Raw genomic sequence first — 16,653 nt, 5'->3', positions numbered from 1 at the left:
GCAGAGTGGGAGAGAATGTTTGACCTACACTGCCACCAAGTGGTGTACTTGTGCATTGCATTGACAGGATTTGACCTGGACTCTTAAAACATGTAAATGTGTCATATACTTAGAAATCCCTAAAGAAATCCCTTTTCTTTTCTTTTCACTTTTGATAGTGTTCGTTTTCCTTTGATAAAACTTTTGAATCCTTTTATAACATTTGACGACATAAATGTTTTTGTGGAATCAAAAGAGTTTGGAGCCAACTGAGGGCCAGGAAACAACGAACACTGGTGTTACAGGGTGCCTGAGACTGTGGAGTCACACTGCTAAACCAGAGACTTCTGGAAATGAAATGCACACATTTTAGAGATTATATTTGAAGCATTTTTGCTGGTATCAAGCTAACTACTAAAGCATTAATATCAACACCATACTCTGTCACCATGCCTCTCTCTAATGTACAGCATGCCTCATTTATCAAATGTTCTTTCATGCGATTGGATTTTTTGCCTTCAATGTATTCTTATAGACATGAAGCAAAGCTTGATGGTTATTTGCGCTGTACTTCTTATAACTTTGAATCCCCCATGCTTACGAAGACTTAAATGCTACAAGGGGTACACACAGGATGTCAATAGCAAGGCACTACCAGGCTAAATTGAGGGTTCGAAAAGTCCTAAATAGTAGATTACACATTTCTGCCAAAGAACATTTCATGAATGAGGTCTACATTACAAGTTACCGGCCCAATTTCCATCAAAGCCAATGAAACACTAGAGGAAACTCACCAAGACGTAAGTGTCATGCTTCTTCCGGTGCAAGGGAACATCTGCAGAGGAATACAGGTGTCACTGTCAACATGTGACTAAACACACGGCCCAGACTCAACACAGCCAGACCTGCAGACTCCATGATACTGACATTGTTGAGGTTTTCTTTTTTGTTTTGATTTTCAATTCTGACCTCCAGGACGTTTCAAGGTCTCAGTACTTCCTTGTCTCTGTTGGAAAGTACGTGTACTTCAGTTTCATTTTCACCTTCAAACACATTAGTAGAATGTGGGTGGAAAGCTGCACAATTACTCCAAATTAAATTTAAAAAACTCAATAGGGCTGGTTGTAATTTTTTTTTTTTAATTCAGGAAAGAACAATATTTGTAACTGGCTGATAGTGTGTTAAATTAATATCTTATATTGATTGTTATCTCTGAATCTTTCCTACGCAGCAAATTAAAGCCCGAAAAGTTCCAACGTGTAATAAGCTGGAATATTCCTCCAAATGAAGATCGTCTGAACCAGAGAGATGAGGATAAAATGAGTGTAACACTGAACTCCTCAATGTCAACAACGTACCATCAATAGAATGACTCCAATATTTATACTTACTTAATGGAAACCATCAATTGGGAGGTTTTAAGCGTTAAATATGCTTTTATTTGTGAAGCTTCTTCATCTGGCACATAATGAATCACTGGATAGCAGAAACAAACATTCCCACTTGTTTATTTGGTCAAAACGGAGATTATCTCCTTGACAGCTGTCTATAAAATCACAAGTGTGAATTAAATACCCGACACATCTGTACAGGTGAGTGTTGACCCGAACGTCAAACCCTGAGAGTGCTAGCCAAACACTCGAGCTGGTTGACTCGTTTGCTAGGCTAGCAACATTAGCCTGACACATGAACGTGAACGAACGAGAGCACCGGGACAGAAAGAACTCACGGCCACTACAATAGTTTATAGAGTGTCTGCTAAAAACAAACAAATAAAGACTGTGAGAGAGAGAAAAGTAACACAGCTGCCAAACAGACGTCAGTTTGAGTGGGTGTTGTTAGCCGTTAGCCCGTTTAGCAAAACAAACCTGAATCATTGATGTTAATAACATCCACCGACATCATGTCGGGCTTATCCAGCGGGCCGACTTTCCTCTCTGTCACCCCGGACGGCACCACGTCCGGTTTTGACCCGAACTTTCTGGGGAAATAGTCCCCAGCATTAGGGTAAGACAGTCCCGCAGACGTGGACATCATCGAGTCCATCGCCATTTTTTTTCCATTAACTACGCCGCGCATGCGTCAATAATCTTCTTCTTCTTCTTCTTCTGCAGATGGCCTCCATTGAATTGTACAGTGCCATCCACCTGTCTGATCCTGCATCTACCTGACTGATACTGCATTTACCTGTCTGATACTGCATCTACCTGACTGATACTGCATTTACCTGTCTGATACTGCATCTACCTGACGGATACTGCATTTACCTGTCTGATACTGCATCTACCTGACTGATACTGCATTTACGTCTCTGATACTGCAATCGCCCAGACTGACACTGGATCTGCCCTTCTGATACTGCATCTACCTGTCTGATACTACATCTACCCTTCTGATACTGCATCTACCTGTCTGATACTACATCTACCCTTCTGATACTGCATCTACCTAGCACAGCCATTGAACAGTTGATCATCATAAAAAAATTAAAATAATGATAAATTGATGAAAACTGTAAAAGCATCGAGAATTCAAGGGGAAAAGGAATAGAACCATGAACGATATGATGTGATATGGCCTCCCTTCCAAGACCCCTCTACCTCTGATTGAGAGAGTTTGATATCAACATGTCTGTTGTTTTGAAAGCTTCCTGTCGACAGCCTTTCGACCTTCACATTGCCCACAATGCAGAAAAAGAGGCCGCAGAAACAGCAGTTTAGAACACTGCCTAATACCCATGAGGGCATCCGTACTACTTCTCATACGACTGCTGGATTCACATGATTTAACAATGATGAAAAACATCTGTACACTGTACTACTATGGCTCCTACTACTTGTACTACTATGGCTACGACTACTTGCACTGCTATGGCTACTGCTACTTGTACTGCTATGGCAACGACTACTTGTACTACTATGGCTACTACTACTTGTACTACTATGGCTATGACTACTTGCACTGCTATGGCTACTACTACTTGTACTGCTATGCAGAATTTGCCAGTTTTAAGGAATGAACTGTGGAATGTACAGTCGATGAACACAGACGAGTGAAAGAATCATTTACGTAATCAAATACAGCAGAAGAAAGAAGGGGAAGCGTGACAGATTAAAGCGTGGTAATGTGTGTATTATATCAAGGGGCCCTGTAGAGTGGCCAGCCTTTTGATGTAATTTTCAGTGTGTGTGTGTGTGTGTGTGTGTGTGTGTGAGCGCAATTTATAGTTGCTCAGCTGAATGGAGGTTCCTTTGCACGCAATAGTTCAAAAGACACTGTGAGGCCTTCTAGTTTAGAGGGGCCCCAGACCAGAGAAAGAGAAAAGAGTGTTAGCTAATGACAGAGAGCAGCATAAACAGGGAGGAAAAAAGCAAACTAAACTTCTAAAAGTGAAGACGTGCGCAGAAGGCGAACACAGAGAAAGAGTGCAAGCAGACGGATTCGTTTTCTGTTTTCTACATGAAGGGTCACAGTAAATATGTTTTCCTCTCTGTAAGCCTGAAGGGTTCTGGAGCTATTCCCTTCCACATATGTTAACCCTCCGACCAATGCCCCGTGCACCATTATTCAATACCGTGAGTTACAGTGCAGTGGAAGCCTCTGAAATATCATCCACCTCCATCACTGAGTCTCATTGTGCAACACTTACATGTGTAAAGTGCTACAATCAAGCTGGATAATAAGATCCAAAGAAAAACAACCAGCCAGCAAACCAACACAGCCTTAAAAACAACCTGTGTTACCCAACAGATTTCCTCTTGCAAACGCTTGGTTTTAGCCATGGATGTGCAGAGTCGTCCAACCCTCTGTCGCTCCCTGTTCGCTGATGACAGCACAGGAGTCAAATGTGAGGGGGTCCCACTTTCAGCTACCTGCTCCGGCCTTCACCATGTCACCAGAATGCTGTCTGTGCTCACGCAGTCAGTCCTGCTCACTTTTTACCTGAATGGTTCTGCCACCTGGGCTGCTCTCATATTGGACTCTTGGTTACCTGTCAGGACCCTCGAACCTGCAGCGAGAAACGCAGCCCAAGCACACGCAGGCTGTCACGGCTCAGGGAAGATGCTTGGCCACCTACTGCCGTCATTATTGACCATACCTACCATGAACTGCCGCCACATCACCGCGTAGCGTCATTACATCACAACCAGTTTGAATGATTTCAGACTGAATGGTTTTCACCCAACACTGTAAGAACATTTTAAAGCGTCGAAAATAATCACAAGATGTTGTTGCGATAACCTGACACTGTTTTAAGGAGGAATAATCTGTTGCTTTGACCAACATTTTTAGAATGTTTTTAGAATATCATCCGAAAACCTTCCCACCAAAAATGTTACCATTATTTCACCCCATCTTTAAGAAAGGGGACCAGAGGGTGTGTTCCAACTATGGGGGGATCACACTCCTCAGCCTCCCAGGAAAGGTCTCCTCCAGGGTACTGGAGAGGAGGGTCAGGGCGACAGAAACCTCAGATCAAGGAGGAGCAATGTGGTTCTCATCCCGGCCGTGGAAACATGGATCAGCTTTTTAACCCTCGCTAGGGGGCTGGAGGGGGCACGGGAGTTTGCCCAACCAGGCCTCATGTCTTTTGTGGATTTGGAGAAGGCTTATGACCGTGTTCCCAGGGGCACCGTGGGGGTACTCCGGGAGTATGGGGTGGGTGGCCCCTGACAAAGGGCCATTCAGTCTTTCTACCAGAGGAAAACTCCTCCACCTTCCTCAGGTGAGGGGGTTTAATTATATCAGGATCTCATTCATGAGTGAGGGTAGGACGAAGCTGGAGACTGACAGGTGGATTGGGGCAATAAACCGGTTTGTCGTGGTGAAGAGGTCCGTCATGATTTACCAGTCAGTCTACATTCTTACCCTCACCTGCGGTCATGAGCTCTGGGCAATGGCTGAAAGAATGAGATCGCAAATACAAGCGGCCGAAACGAGTTCCACCCGCAGGGTGGCTGGGCTCTCCCTTAGAGACAGGGTGAGAAGCTCAGTCATTTAGGAGGGACTCAGAGTAGAGCTGCTGCTCCTCCATGTTGAGAGGAGTCAGTTGAGGAGGCATCTAGTGAGGAGGCCTCCTGAACGCCTCCCTCAGGAGGCCTCGGGGCCGACCCAGGACGCGCTGGAGGGGTTATGTCTGTCGGCTGGCCTGGGAACGCCTCAGGATTCACCCAGAAGAGCTGGTGGAAGTGGCTTGGGGGAGGGCTGGGTTTCCTTGCTTAGGCTGGGGGAGGGCGGTCTGGGTTTCCTTGCTTAGGCTGCTGCCCCCACGACCCGGACCAACTGGATAAGCAGAGGACAACGACGCTGATGACTTTCCAAAAACTTTCAGCAAGACATTCCAGCAGTCTTGGTCTGAAGCGCTTTTTCATTGCGGTGGGCCCCGAAAAAAAACTGAACTACTGAGTAATTTAGATGAACATTTGCTAACACAAACCAATACTCAATAGTAATGAACGAGAAAAAAATTCCTTCTCTGGCCTAAACTTGTTTGTTGTTTTGGAAGTTGATGGCACAAAAAGTAACTAAAATTCTACTCGAATGAAAGTAGGAATGTCAAAGACTTGGCAGCAAGGAGAAGTAAAATGTAGGAAATGAACGACCAATCGGATGCGTTTTACTTCTTGCTCACCTGTGAATTGAGCCAAAGTGTTTGATGGTGGATGAGTCGGAGAGATAGTTGTGTTTGAATATTTTTTTATCTTTCAATTAAGCTTGCTAGAACAAGCATCTTCTCCGGAGGTCTCGCCTGTTTCTGTCTACATATCTCTGCGCGTGCGTGCGTGCGTGCATGCGTGCGTGCGTGCGTGCGTGCGTGCGTGCGTGGAGGGCGTCTGCAGCCAGTCTGTCAGCATTTACAGTACCTCCCATCTGGGAACATTGCACAGGCATCTCCAATCAGTCAAATATCCAAACACACATTTCGTAGTGTGTGTGTGTGTGTGTGTGTGTGTGTGTGTGTGTGTGTGTGTGTGTGTGTGTGTGTATGCGCGCATGTGTGTGTTTGGAGGAGGTGCCTATTGTCTCTTACTACGACTACACACACACTTCCTCTCTCTCACACACAGCTCGTTCCACTCATTTGCCGGGCAGCAGCAGCAGACAGAAACCCTGCTGTACAGAGATTCTCCTCTCTCATTTGTGTGTGTGTTTCCTTTAAATGGTCATTGACTCACTGTGAGGGGATTTGTGCAGCTCCACCAGGTCACAACAGGATGAACACAGACGGTTTCCTCGCCAAGATGCAGGCCAGGATGCAGATGGCCAAAGAAATCAGGGATGAGGAGAAGTTGTACAGATACAAGGGGGTTCTGTACCCACTCCTCATGTGTCCCGAGGATCATCTGAGGGCTCTGGAGGGCATCAGGGCTCGGGAGGATGACATCATGCTGGTTGCTTATCCCAAATGTGGTGAGTGATTGGAATCCAGCTAGAAAAATCTATCGGTGAGGTGGAAGCTGCCTTGCCGCGGCGGAGGGAAACAAAGATGCGCATGAATAGTTAAACGTGCTTTGCTGGAGAATCTTTGAAGGGTTGTGACCTCTGACCTTTGTCCACTCTCATGTGTACGATTACCAAGTGATCATGAAGCGGAAATGTAAAAATGTGCACATGAAAATGCAATGAACACAATGTTAAAGTACATGAATAAAATTACATCCTCTGAAATTATTAGAAGTTTTATGTTGTATGCGATGTAATAATAATAATAATAATAATAATAATAATAACAATAATAATAATAACAATAATAATAATAATGATGATGATGATGATGATGTCTCCACTGGATAAACCTTTATCCCTTAAACCGCCTCATTCTGCTAATGTGCCTGCAAATCCAAATAACCCAAAATGACATTTATGATTTTTTTCGAGCCGTTTTGTATTCCATCGAACAAACATGACAAAAGGTCTATAATTTTAAATGAATAAACTTTGCAATTTGTTCTTGGCTCAGCCACCAAGATGATGTAACATGTAACTACTGACCACGACTTTTGCTCCACTGCCAAAGAGAAAAACTTCAAAGTTTCAGACGTGGCCGCCTGTACATGACAAGAGCCGAATACTTGGGTTGAGTTCCCAGGAGAGCACCTGAACTAACTTCTCCCCTAAACACTAAAACTGGCATGACGTAATGATTAATTAATTAGTGGAGGGACAAATTCAATAATTAGCCTTCATCTACGAGAGACAACCTAGCTCGGCATAGAGACCGGGGCAAGGACAGCGGTAAAAAATGAAGAAAAAAAATCCCCTGCAGGCGACTCCACTGAGTGCTGATGGCTGCAGATAAAGGAAAGTGACGTTTGTTTTTTTTGTGAGAGTGACAGGAAAGTAATTGCTGATATTTCTTGACAAACGAGAATCTGTTCCCAGGGATGCAGTTCAAAAGCGCAGGGCTGAGAGACTTCCACCCCGGAACTCGTGATGGTCTTGTCTGAGAACATTTCATGAATACACACTTCAGACACACTGAGGTCCAATTTTACTCCGTTTGGCCGCAACGGGCTTCCGTAGAGAACAAATCATTTATTAGTGACTGACATGATTCGTAGAAAAGTTCGTATATCATTGGACTTTGGCACCATCCTTGTTTCATATTCCTCTTTTGTTACTCCACTCCCACACTGGACAAAATAATACTTTTGATGAATGAGGCTCTTGAAAATGTAGTGAGGGATGATTTCAGCAAAATGTTTGTAATGCACCAGTTCAGGTGGATAAGAGGAACGTTCAGTTCCTCTACATTTTAAAGGGGCTAAAGGCAAAAAGGACAACCTCTGCTACTTGACCCAGTCAAATATAGACACTCAAAGCATTTCTTATGTCCACTGAAGGTGCGGCATTGAAGGCGGGTCCTCCAGGCATGCACACTCCCAACATTGTACCAAATGTTTGTTTGTCGAGTGCTGTTGCCGGGAACCTCTGGAGGGAACCACTTGGAGGGATCCCTCCCACCGTGGAAGGATCCTTGCTGTTCAGAAACACCCTCAGTCCACAGGGCGTTTTCTTTTACATCCCGAAGTCCATTTCATTTCTCTCATGTCAGCTTGATGCACCGGTTGATGCGCAAACCACAAACATCTGCAGATGTAATTCTTTACAGTCGCTGCCTTCCGAAACAGAATAAATCCGTCATGAAAAATATTTAGATATTTGTCGATGCAACAGTCAGGTTGAGAAGATAAAGTAGCCTTGATTCCTGGATCCAGCAGGGAGAGCTCCAACCAAAGCCGACAAATCACAGCTGTCTTTCCGTCCCGATGAGACGGTCAGTGAGACCAACTCACCTTTTCAGGCCACTTGGCACAGGAGCTCCATGTAAAATAATTACCAGCTCAACCAAGTGAAATGGGCTTCAGCAGAAGTTTGGTAGTGGAACATTTGCCTGTGGTGTGGTTTGTTCATAGTTAGCCTTTCATTTTCAATTACTGAATTTAAGAAACATCGTTTCCTATAAACTTCTTGTGCAGATAAAAAAAAAAAAGAAGATAGGATGCTTGAATTAGTGAGCTCCACCTTTGAAGCCTGTCGAGTGTCATAAAATCATCAAAACTATTTTGTGTGCCAAAAAGATGAAAGATGTCCAATCGTCTAATATTCCTTTGTCATAATTGTTAATATTCCTCTTGTTTGGTGTTAACATTGTGCAAATAAGATCGTAAAATGAAATAACACCATGAAATACATCTCCAGGGTCTCTTAGAGACACAAAGTGCTCACACAGCCGACTGTACAGTAAGAAAAGCGTTGCATTCCTGCTGTCGTTGTGGTGCATTCAAGGAATGTGACATGCTTTCTCTTCAGTTGAGCGGACTGTCTGAAATAATGGCTTCCTGACATCTCTGTGATTTATGAGGGTGATGGTGGAGGATAACACGCCCTCCGACTCAACCATCTGTATTTACATGGTGCTGCAGTTTGCTGCCTTCCAAGGGTTTTCATTGCTTTTCCAGCATGTGCGACACATGTATTCACATTCACACGCGTATCGTATGAACCGAATCTCTGCCGCTCCAGCAGTTAGACAGGCACCATTGTTGGGGGAAGCCCACTTAGTCCACAAAAATGACACAAAAACCTGTTAACATTTACTTTAAATACAAAATATTACACACACACACACACACACACACGTGTGTGTGGCACAACAAAAGCTGGTTCTGTGTAAGTTCAGAATTTTTTTTTTTCTCCGTCACCTTCAGGTCATGCGGTCTTGTTGTTTGCCAGCTCTCTTTTCCTCCAGGCTGCATGTGAAATCACATATGAATTTCTTTCTCTTTCTCTCTCTAAATGATGGATCATTTATTTGATGTCATTCCAGCGATGGACTCAAGGAGTGGTTAACCCTGCAGGGAGTTGATGTAAGTCTATGTAAATACACCAAAAGTACTTTTGTGGGTTTTCTGTTTCAGGTTTTAACTGGATGGTTGGCGTTCTGAGGAAGATCATTAAAGAGGCCACAGGGAGGACGATGGAATCCAGGATTCCACCACTGATCGAGTTCTTTGGCCAGGATGTCCTACAGGTACCTGCTGACTTTGAAGATTTATTACCTCAACCTGAAGATCTTCAAACTGCATCGGTCTTTATTTTGCCTTTTATTCTGTACATGTCGGGACATCCAGCGAAACCTGCTGAAACCTTAGTGAGTGGATCCAGTAAACCAGTTGTGCTGTGATAGTCCAGAGGGCCCAGAGGAGACATTCATTTCATGAACAACCTCTCTGTCCATCTGGACTTCGCTGTGGCCCACGGGCAGTGCCAAGGGTTCTGCTCTTATGATGATCAGTTCTGGTTCTGAACAGTGACCTCCTGTTGAGCAGCATCCAACCTGACCTCATGATGATTCTCGCTCCTTCCTTTTCCCTGTCATAGTTACTATGACCACTAGAGGGCATGCACTACCTCCAGCTTGTTTTTTAGATGTGGTATTAGGACATCCTGGGGTGTCTCGGGGGGTGGGGGGGGGGTGGCTGAATTCAACTCAGGCACACCGACAAAGATTAAACACAACAAAAGACTCTCACCAATTTTCACCAGCATTGCGTCCGTTCTCTCCAGCGTTGTAGTCATTCCTGGTGTGGTTGACGTCTCACGAGTATCATGACGCTGACGAACACTAACAGATTCAGTTTAGTCTCGACAGGCTCTATAATTACACTCAATTGCACAACTCTTTCTCATTGCTGATGTTCTTTTCTAGCCTCCACTCTGGGTGTGTAACCACCAACTGTTACCACCCTCCATTGCTCAGAGTCATGTTTGTCTCTGGGGCTTTAGAGTCTGCACAGCATCGATGCATCGATTTGCCGGATCAGCTAAGTGAATCCATCTGCCAGTGATGTTGCCCTCCCTTTGACAGCCTGTAGCTTCTATCTGGTGGACTGTTGTTTGTTGGGTTTGTCGTTCTGATTCATTTGGATTATTTACTTGTAGAAAAATACAATCCAATGAATATTTAATTGATACAATGCAATTACCCATTGTGTGGACTTAGTTTGATATCGAGAGCAGTGAGTGACCAGTGGGGGGCAGCAAAGCACGTTGGCCACATCTAATCTGTTGGAAATAAAGACAGAGGAAAAGCCACTGAACAGGCGAATGGGTTTTCATGAAACAACGACAGGAATTTGCAGGGCCATGTTGTTCCTGACGGTTGTAGCTGTGTGGTTCCTTTGGATTAATTAATGACAAAAGATGCAAATGTTTAAATTTCTAAATGCCCTGACAGCCTCTACTTTCTGAACTTGAGGAGGTGCAGGTACAGGAACAGAGCACGAGATGGTGCTGGAAATGTGTCTTAGTCTGCTCCTTCACACAAAATCCAAACACTATCAGGTGTCAGCACCTTCTCACACTCGGGAACAAGAACACGCTTCAAGGTGAGCAGGGGTGCCAGAGTCTCCTCATCGCTGCTGTTTTACTCACTGAATGCCCTCTAGCTTTTGGAGGAACGACAGAGGACAACAAGCGTTTGTTCAGTTTTGTATCATGTTAAACTAATGGAAACTGCTAAAATGGTTGAACTGGAAAACCAGCTGAACATGACATGGCACCTACTCAAGCATCGTGCGCATTACCAGCTTCGGCGTGATAAATGAAAAGACGATGGGCAAACAGCTGAAGAAAGCGGCTGATAGATGCAAATGGTTAACAAAGCAGAGCCCCCCTTCTTAAGCAGAGTTTCTGAAAGAAGACGAAGGCCACATGAGAGCATGTGGTGAGACTGATCACACAAAGAGCAGTCTCTGGGTGGAGAGAAGTGCTGACGCCTTTTGATGCTTTAATCGCTGCAGACGTTTGAAAGAAATCTTCGCCACATTCAAAGACTGTACAAGAAACCATGTCTGCAAAAAGGGTTGGACCCCGGTGTCAAAGACATCGGTGGAGATGAAGATCTTCAGAGAAATGACCCTCCAGAAGGACGCTGTGGCGCCGAGGCTTGGATCAAGATTGAGGTTCTTGGAAAGAATCAGAAACCCAAAAGTGGTTTTGCAGCTGAGCCCAGATCTGATCTGAAATCAGCTCCATGATGAGCGCGAGAGGCTCTGAGATCCAAAAGGATGTTGTTACATCTAATAGCAAATAGTGCAAAGATATGATCATCACTTAAAAACATGGCAGCCCAAATCCAGACTCCAGCGTGGCGAGTCTTCCCGAGGGAGCGTTGGGATCATGAAGCTGATGGGTCCTGATGCCTTCACTGGTACTGCAGCTTCGAGGACTGAGGGTGGGACTGTAGTTTGCTTGTGGCCCAGTGAGCAGTAAGAAACCAAGAGGGCTGAACTGCGGTGCGTCACCGATAAAAGTGAGAGTTCCTGTTCGACCTTTGAATTCCAAGCAGGATCGCGGCTCTTCTGGTGTTTGTTGTCTCTAAAAACTTGATCAAAGCCAAGCTGCTTTTTGTCTTTTTGTCCTGCCGCTAACCTGGGATTTGCTTCTTTTTTGTTGTTGTTGTTCATTTCATTCTCTGACTGTGAGGTGCACTCAACCCTCACTCTAATCAACTATTTTTTTAATGAAATTTTGAATAAAGTCAAGTGCCTTGGTTCATGTTGGAGCAGAATATGATGAGAATATAAGCAGTCACGCGTACACAGATGCAGCACTGATGTACGATTACAAACTGGCCCAATGACAGCTTTATTTCGCAATAGTTTCTCCAGATGTTTGGGTGTACTCTCGCATATATATATATATATATATATATATATATATATATATATATATATATATATATATATATATATTGTATAATAACCAAAAAGAAGAAGAATACATTCTTTTGTGGCTCCAGAGACGGAGCTGCGTGACTAGCATGGGTTGTCATGAAACTGCAAACAGTCCGTGGGGGTTAGAGAGAAGTGAGGTTACCAGAAGGGCGTAGATTCATCAGTACCCAGTGGACCACACCGGTTCCTGCAGCTTCAGACAGAATGTTTGCTATGAGATCTGCGGTGGAGTAATATACAGATGAGGCATCTCTCATTTATGAGACAATTTTAGATGCAAACACACTGAAATTCATGGTCTGAATTTCATATTTGCTTTTTTGTTTTAAGGCTGGGAAAACTTGCTTATTTGGATTTAACCACTTTCTTAAGATAAGGTGATTGTTGCTGTGGTTGCAGAGATAATTTATGGCCCTTAGAGGTCCTGATTAATTTGGAACTGCGTGAGCCAGTTACTTTCTTGGATGGTCAGTCTGGCTTAGCTTGCCTTTGTACCAAGGTAAGTGAGCTTTTTGCAGTAGATTCATATTAAGTGTGATAAAAAATGTCCTGACCCCAAGTGCTGTGAGAATCTAATGAATGAATGTTGCAAAAAATATTAAATAAATATGTAACACAACAGTCAACAGTGCTAATTCTAAATAGCAGCAAAGACAAACAAGCAGCCATGGATGATACGTCCTCACCCCTCCTGTTCTCTCCCCTCAGGCCATGGAGCATGCTCCCTCTCCCAGGTTTCTGGGGACTCACCTGCACCCTGACAACATCCCATCGTCCTTCTATGCAAAGAAAACTAAGGTTGGTTCTGACGGTCGGTGCGTCCTCATGATAGTTCCGACAAACACCCAACTTTGTTGTCATCTTTAGTTTAAAGCTTCACAACTTTCTTCCAACCCACAATGTCCTTCCAAAAGAGAAAAATCACCAGGTTTTGCAACGTGTGAAAAAAAAGAGTTATTCACTAAATGTTCACATGAGATACTGGAGCCGATAAGATGGGGGTGGAGCCTATCCCAGCAGCCTTCCCCCTGGACAGGTCACCAGTCCAGGGCAGGGCCAACACATATAGACAGACAACCATTGGCTCTCCCAGCCACGCCTACGGTCAATTTAGAGTCTGGATTAACCTGGTCCCTCTTGATGTCTTTGGACTGTGGAGGAAGCTGGAGTACCAGAGAGAACCCAGCAGGAACAGGGAGAACATGGAGACTCACCCAGAAAGACCCCGTGCCCGAGCCGAGACTGGAACCTGGAACCTTCTTGCTGTGAGGCGACAACACTGACCACTGCACCACCGTGCTGCTCTGATCAAATGTCATCTTGTACTAATACCTGGCACTGAGGTGGAGCTCAAGGTCCTGCGATATGGAAGCTATTAAGAAAATTACATGCAGAATTTTGCATTATGAAACAAAACAACGAATTTTCCACTAAATTATTCAGATAAAAATAAGAGCAAATCAAATGCAAGAAGAAGGTGTGAGTCCCATAGTTCCAATCCTGCTCTCTGGTTCTGTTTTGGAGTCCCGGGGCCTCGTGGCATTGACTCTATTAAAAAGTACCTGGATGCAGATCTTGAGAATCAGTTCTAGGATCTCCTGGTGGCTCATTATGATCGACCTCATTCAGCAACTCAAAAACATGCGTGCTTTGTTGGAAGTGTAATGCTTCCATGCCTTTTCTTCAGATGCTGGTGATCTTCAGGAACCCCAAAGACACTCTGGTCTCCTTTTATCATTTCTTCAACAACAACCCGGTTCTCCCGTCCGGACAGTCCTGGGAATCCTTCTACTCTCGTTTCCTGTCTGGAGATGGTGTGGAAACCACACACACACACACACACACACACACACACACACACACACACACACACACACACACACACACACACACACACACACACACACACACACACACACACACACACAGCATCTCTATGAACTTTGCGTGACATCAAATATGAGTGCAGGATATCGTGACGCTGAGCATCATATTTGTGTGCAGATGCGTCTCAAAGCTCTGCTCTCGTCACCTCTTATTATCCGTGAACTTCTCTACTAACTTTTCCAATCATTTTAGGTTTGCCTGCCTTTTTTTCTTTTAGCATTTGCACCACCAACCTTGATCTCGGCTTAGCGACTGTTAAAAGTGCACTCGCTACAGCACTTGGTAGATTTATGAAGCATGTCAGGATTCTTCTGCTCCTGTCAACGTTAAAGACCCCAGTGGCACCCCACTCATTCACAGTTTGACTTTACGATCCACCGCTCCCTTTTTATGGTCCAATAAAAAACCTCAGCAGGGTCACTGGAGACATGTTGGACATGTTAGACACTTGTAAAATGTCAGTCAGGATTATCTTCAGTGCTTTTCATAAAGGTAGAGAAACCGAGATGTTAACATTCTGGTTCTTTAGCGCAGGAAAAAGCAGTAAAACAGTTTCTGGCTCCAGAAAGTGCATTGTTGAGTGATGACACCTGCGTTCAGCCTGGTTTTGGGGCTCAAGACTGCAAATGTAAATCAGAAAACAATGACATTGCATGTATTTGTGTGGTTAGTTCCCTGGGGTTCATACTTTGACCACGCTTTGGCCTGGGAGAAGAGGATGGACGACCCCGCCATCATGATCGTCACCTACGAACAACTGAAACAGGTAGTTTAGCTAATACAACAGCTCTGCCATGAATTTTCTACGAAGCTTGAAAAATATGTAAGTCTGTTAACACTGTCAAGAATTAAATTGTACTTAATGTTTCTGTTTTCATGTTCTGTAGGACCTCAGCGAGGGCGTCAGTCAGATCTCCAGCTTCTTTGGCTTCAGCCTGACGGAGGTTCAGGTGAAGCAGATATCAGAGGAGAGCACCTTCAACGCCATGAAGGAGAGTTCGGCCAACTCTCCCGGAGCGATGGGGAACGTCATCTTCCGGAAAGGTGATCTCTCTCGAATTTCCCAAGGAAGTTGAAAGACTTCTCTGGACCTGACAATTCCTGCTTTTTACAGAGATTCTTGTCCATTTCCAGAGAAATATTCAAGGATGTATGTGTGGCATTTGGTGACATCTAGTGGTGAAGTAGCTAATAACAACCCATCGCTTCAACCCTCCACTCTGTGAACCTACGGTTGCCTGCAGAGTCGCTGGTCTCCGATCCAATTTGGATTCTAAAAACAAATCACGATGTAAAATTGCTGTGAAAAACCTTGAACTCACGTTACTGACCAGTTGTTTCTGCTGCCATCCTCACACACTCACATTTCCAAAGTTTGTCTCTGTCAGCAGGACAGCTGAGAATAATTCCTCTGGACGTCTGGTCTGCTCTGTTATTTTATTACAGCCACAACCATGCGTCGTGCTGCTTACACTGCCATCTTCTGGCCAGTTGATGGAAACGCTCTTAACGTGCTTTTCACATGTTGCGCTTTCTATTCTGCAACACGTCCATTTGCTCTCAATTAAACAGAAATCCATTCTTTCGTCTTCCCATCCAGGTGAAGTTGGCGACTGGAGGAATCATTTCACGCCAGAACAGAGCCGAGAGATGGACGAGGCCTTCAACAAACACCTGGCAGGAACCAGACTGGGAGACAAGCTCAACTATCACCTCCACTGTCAGTGAGGAGTCAAGGAAGCAAGTCAGGAGGAAGAAAAAGCAGCAGGAGAGGGAAGGAGAGAACGTCTGAGGAGAGACAACGGGATAAACTGAGTCTGGCGGACCTCATCTGCAGGAATTTTACAGTTTATTTTTGCATGTTTGGACTTAACATTCATCAACCAGCAGTAAATATTTGATATTTGAGTAGAAAAAAAAACAACATTTTAAATGTCGTGAGCTGTGTGCAGAACACAGATTCTCTCACCTGAGGATTTCAAAATGGAGTTAGAGTATCTGTGCCCAGGTTTAAGTGTTCAGAATCACACTTTATTTTTATAGGTGTTGATAAGAAATATCTTTATACCGCAATATAAAAAAAGATGTGCATTGCTGGAGGAAGACACGTGGAGTTTGTGTTACTTGCAAAAACAAAAACGCACCTCAAAACGTAGTCCCGAGTCTCCTGAGTGTACGTTTGGGACTTTGGTGCTGCACCAAGTTAGGGCTGAATTTGGTTTTTGAAGTCAGAGCAACTTTGTGAAGAGAAAAGTCTCAGATGCTATCTTTTTCCACGCGCAGACACACGTCTTTCTTATCGTTTTGTTCACTGATCTTTCAAACCAAATGAAACCAAATCAAAGTGGAGTTTTCTCTCTCTGCAGGCAGCTAGTTGGTGTATCTACTCAAAACACTCACATGCTTCTTCCGGTTGTGAAACTGGAAACCAAACTGTGATGAAATTATAAGCTATTATGGAAAATACACATCGACTGTGTACTGTAAATACAGTACATCAGTGAACTTGATTGTCACAATAAATAAAATAAAAATTTCAGATCAC

The 16,653-nt window shown here is 44.2% G+C and overlaps 2 protein-coding genes across 3 annotated transcripts in view; one reads left to right on the top strand and one right to left on the bottom strand.

Moving 5' to 3' along the window:
• The window catches only part of slc30a6 (solute carrier family 30 member 6), a 44,993-nt gene extending 42,956 nt beyond the window's left edge, over positions 1-2,037 (bottom strand). Inside the window, exons 1-2 of the mRNA XM_086179738.1 lie at positions 1,848-2,037; positions 774-814 (exon numbers count right to left, since the gene is read on the bottom strand). Coding sequence (XP_086035864.1) covers positions 774-814; positions 1,848-2,031 — 225 coding nt within the window. The 5' untranslated portion in view covers positions 2,032-2,037. The remainder of the gene's footprint in view (positions 1-773; positions 815-1,847) is intronic.
• A 4,015-nt stretch (positions 2,038-6,052) lies between these two features.
• On the top strand, positions 6,053-16,578 carry sult6b1 (sulfotransferase family, cytosolic, 6b, member 1). Of its 2 annotated transcripts, none has more exons than XM_086180343.1 (7): positions 6,053-6,390; positions 9,402-9,514; positions 12,930-13,019; positions 13,909-14,035; positions 14,780-14,874; positions 14,996-15,152; positions 15,709-16,578. In XM_086180343.1, exons 1-7 carry the CDS (start codon positions 6,195-6,197, stop codon positions 15,834-15,836), a joined length of 906 nt encoding a protein of 301 aa, XP_086036469.1. In that variant the 5' UTR covers positions 6,053-6,194; the 3' UTR covers positions 15,837-16,578. The 2 variants fall into 2 exon arrangements, with proteins under 2 accessions (XP_086036469.1, XP_086036468.1); XM_086180342.1 differs by having other exon boundaries at positions 13,882-14,035.
• The last annotated feature ends 75 nt before the right edge of the window (positions 16,579-16,653 follow it).

This window comes from Aulostomus chinensis, chromosome 16 (assembly GCF_037954235.1).
Source record: "Aulostomus chinensis isolate RoL2024-O1b breed Wild chromosome 16, RoL_Achi_v1.0, whole genome shotgun sequence".
NCBI lineage: Eukaryota > Metazoa > Chordata > Actinopteri > Syngnathiformes > Aulostomidae > Aulostomus > Aulostomus chinensis.
Note: the sequence above shows the minus strand (reverse complement) of the source record. Positions and strands in the feature narration are given on the sequence as shown.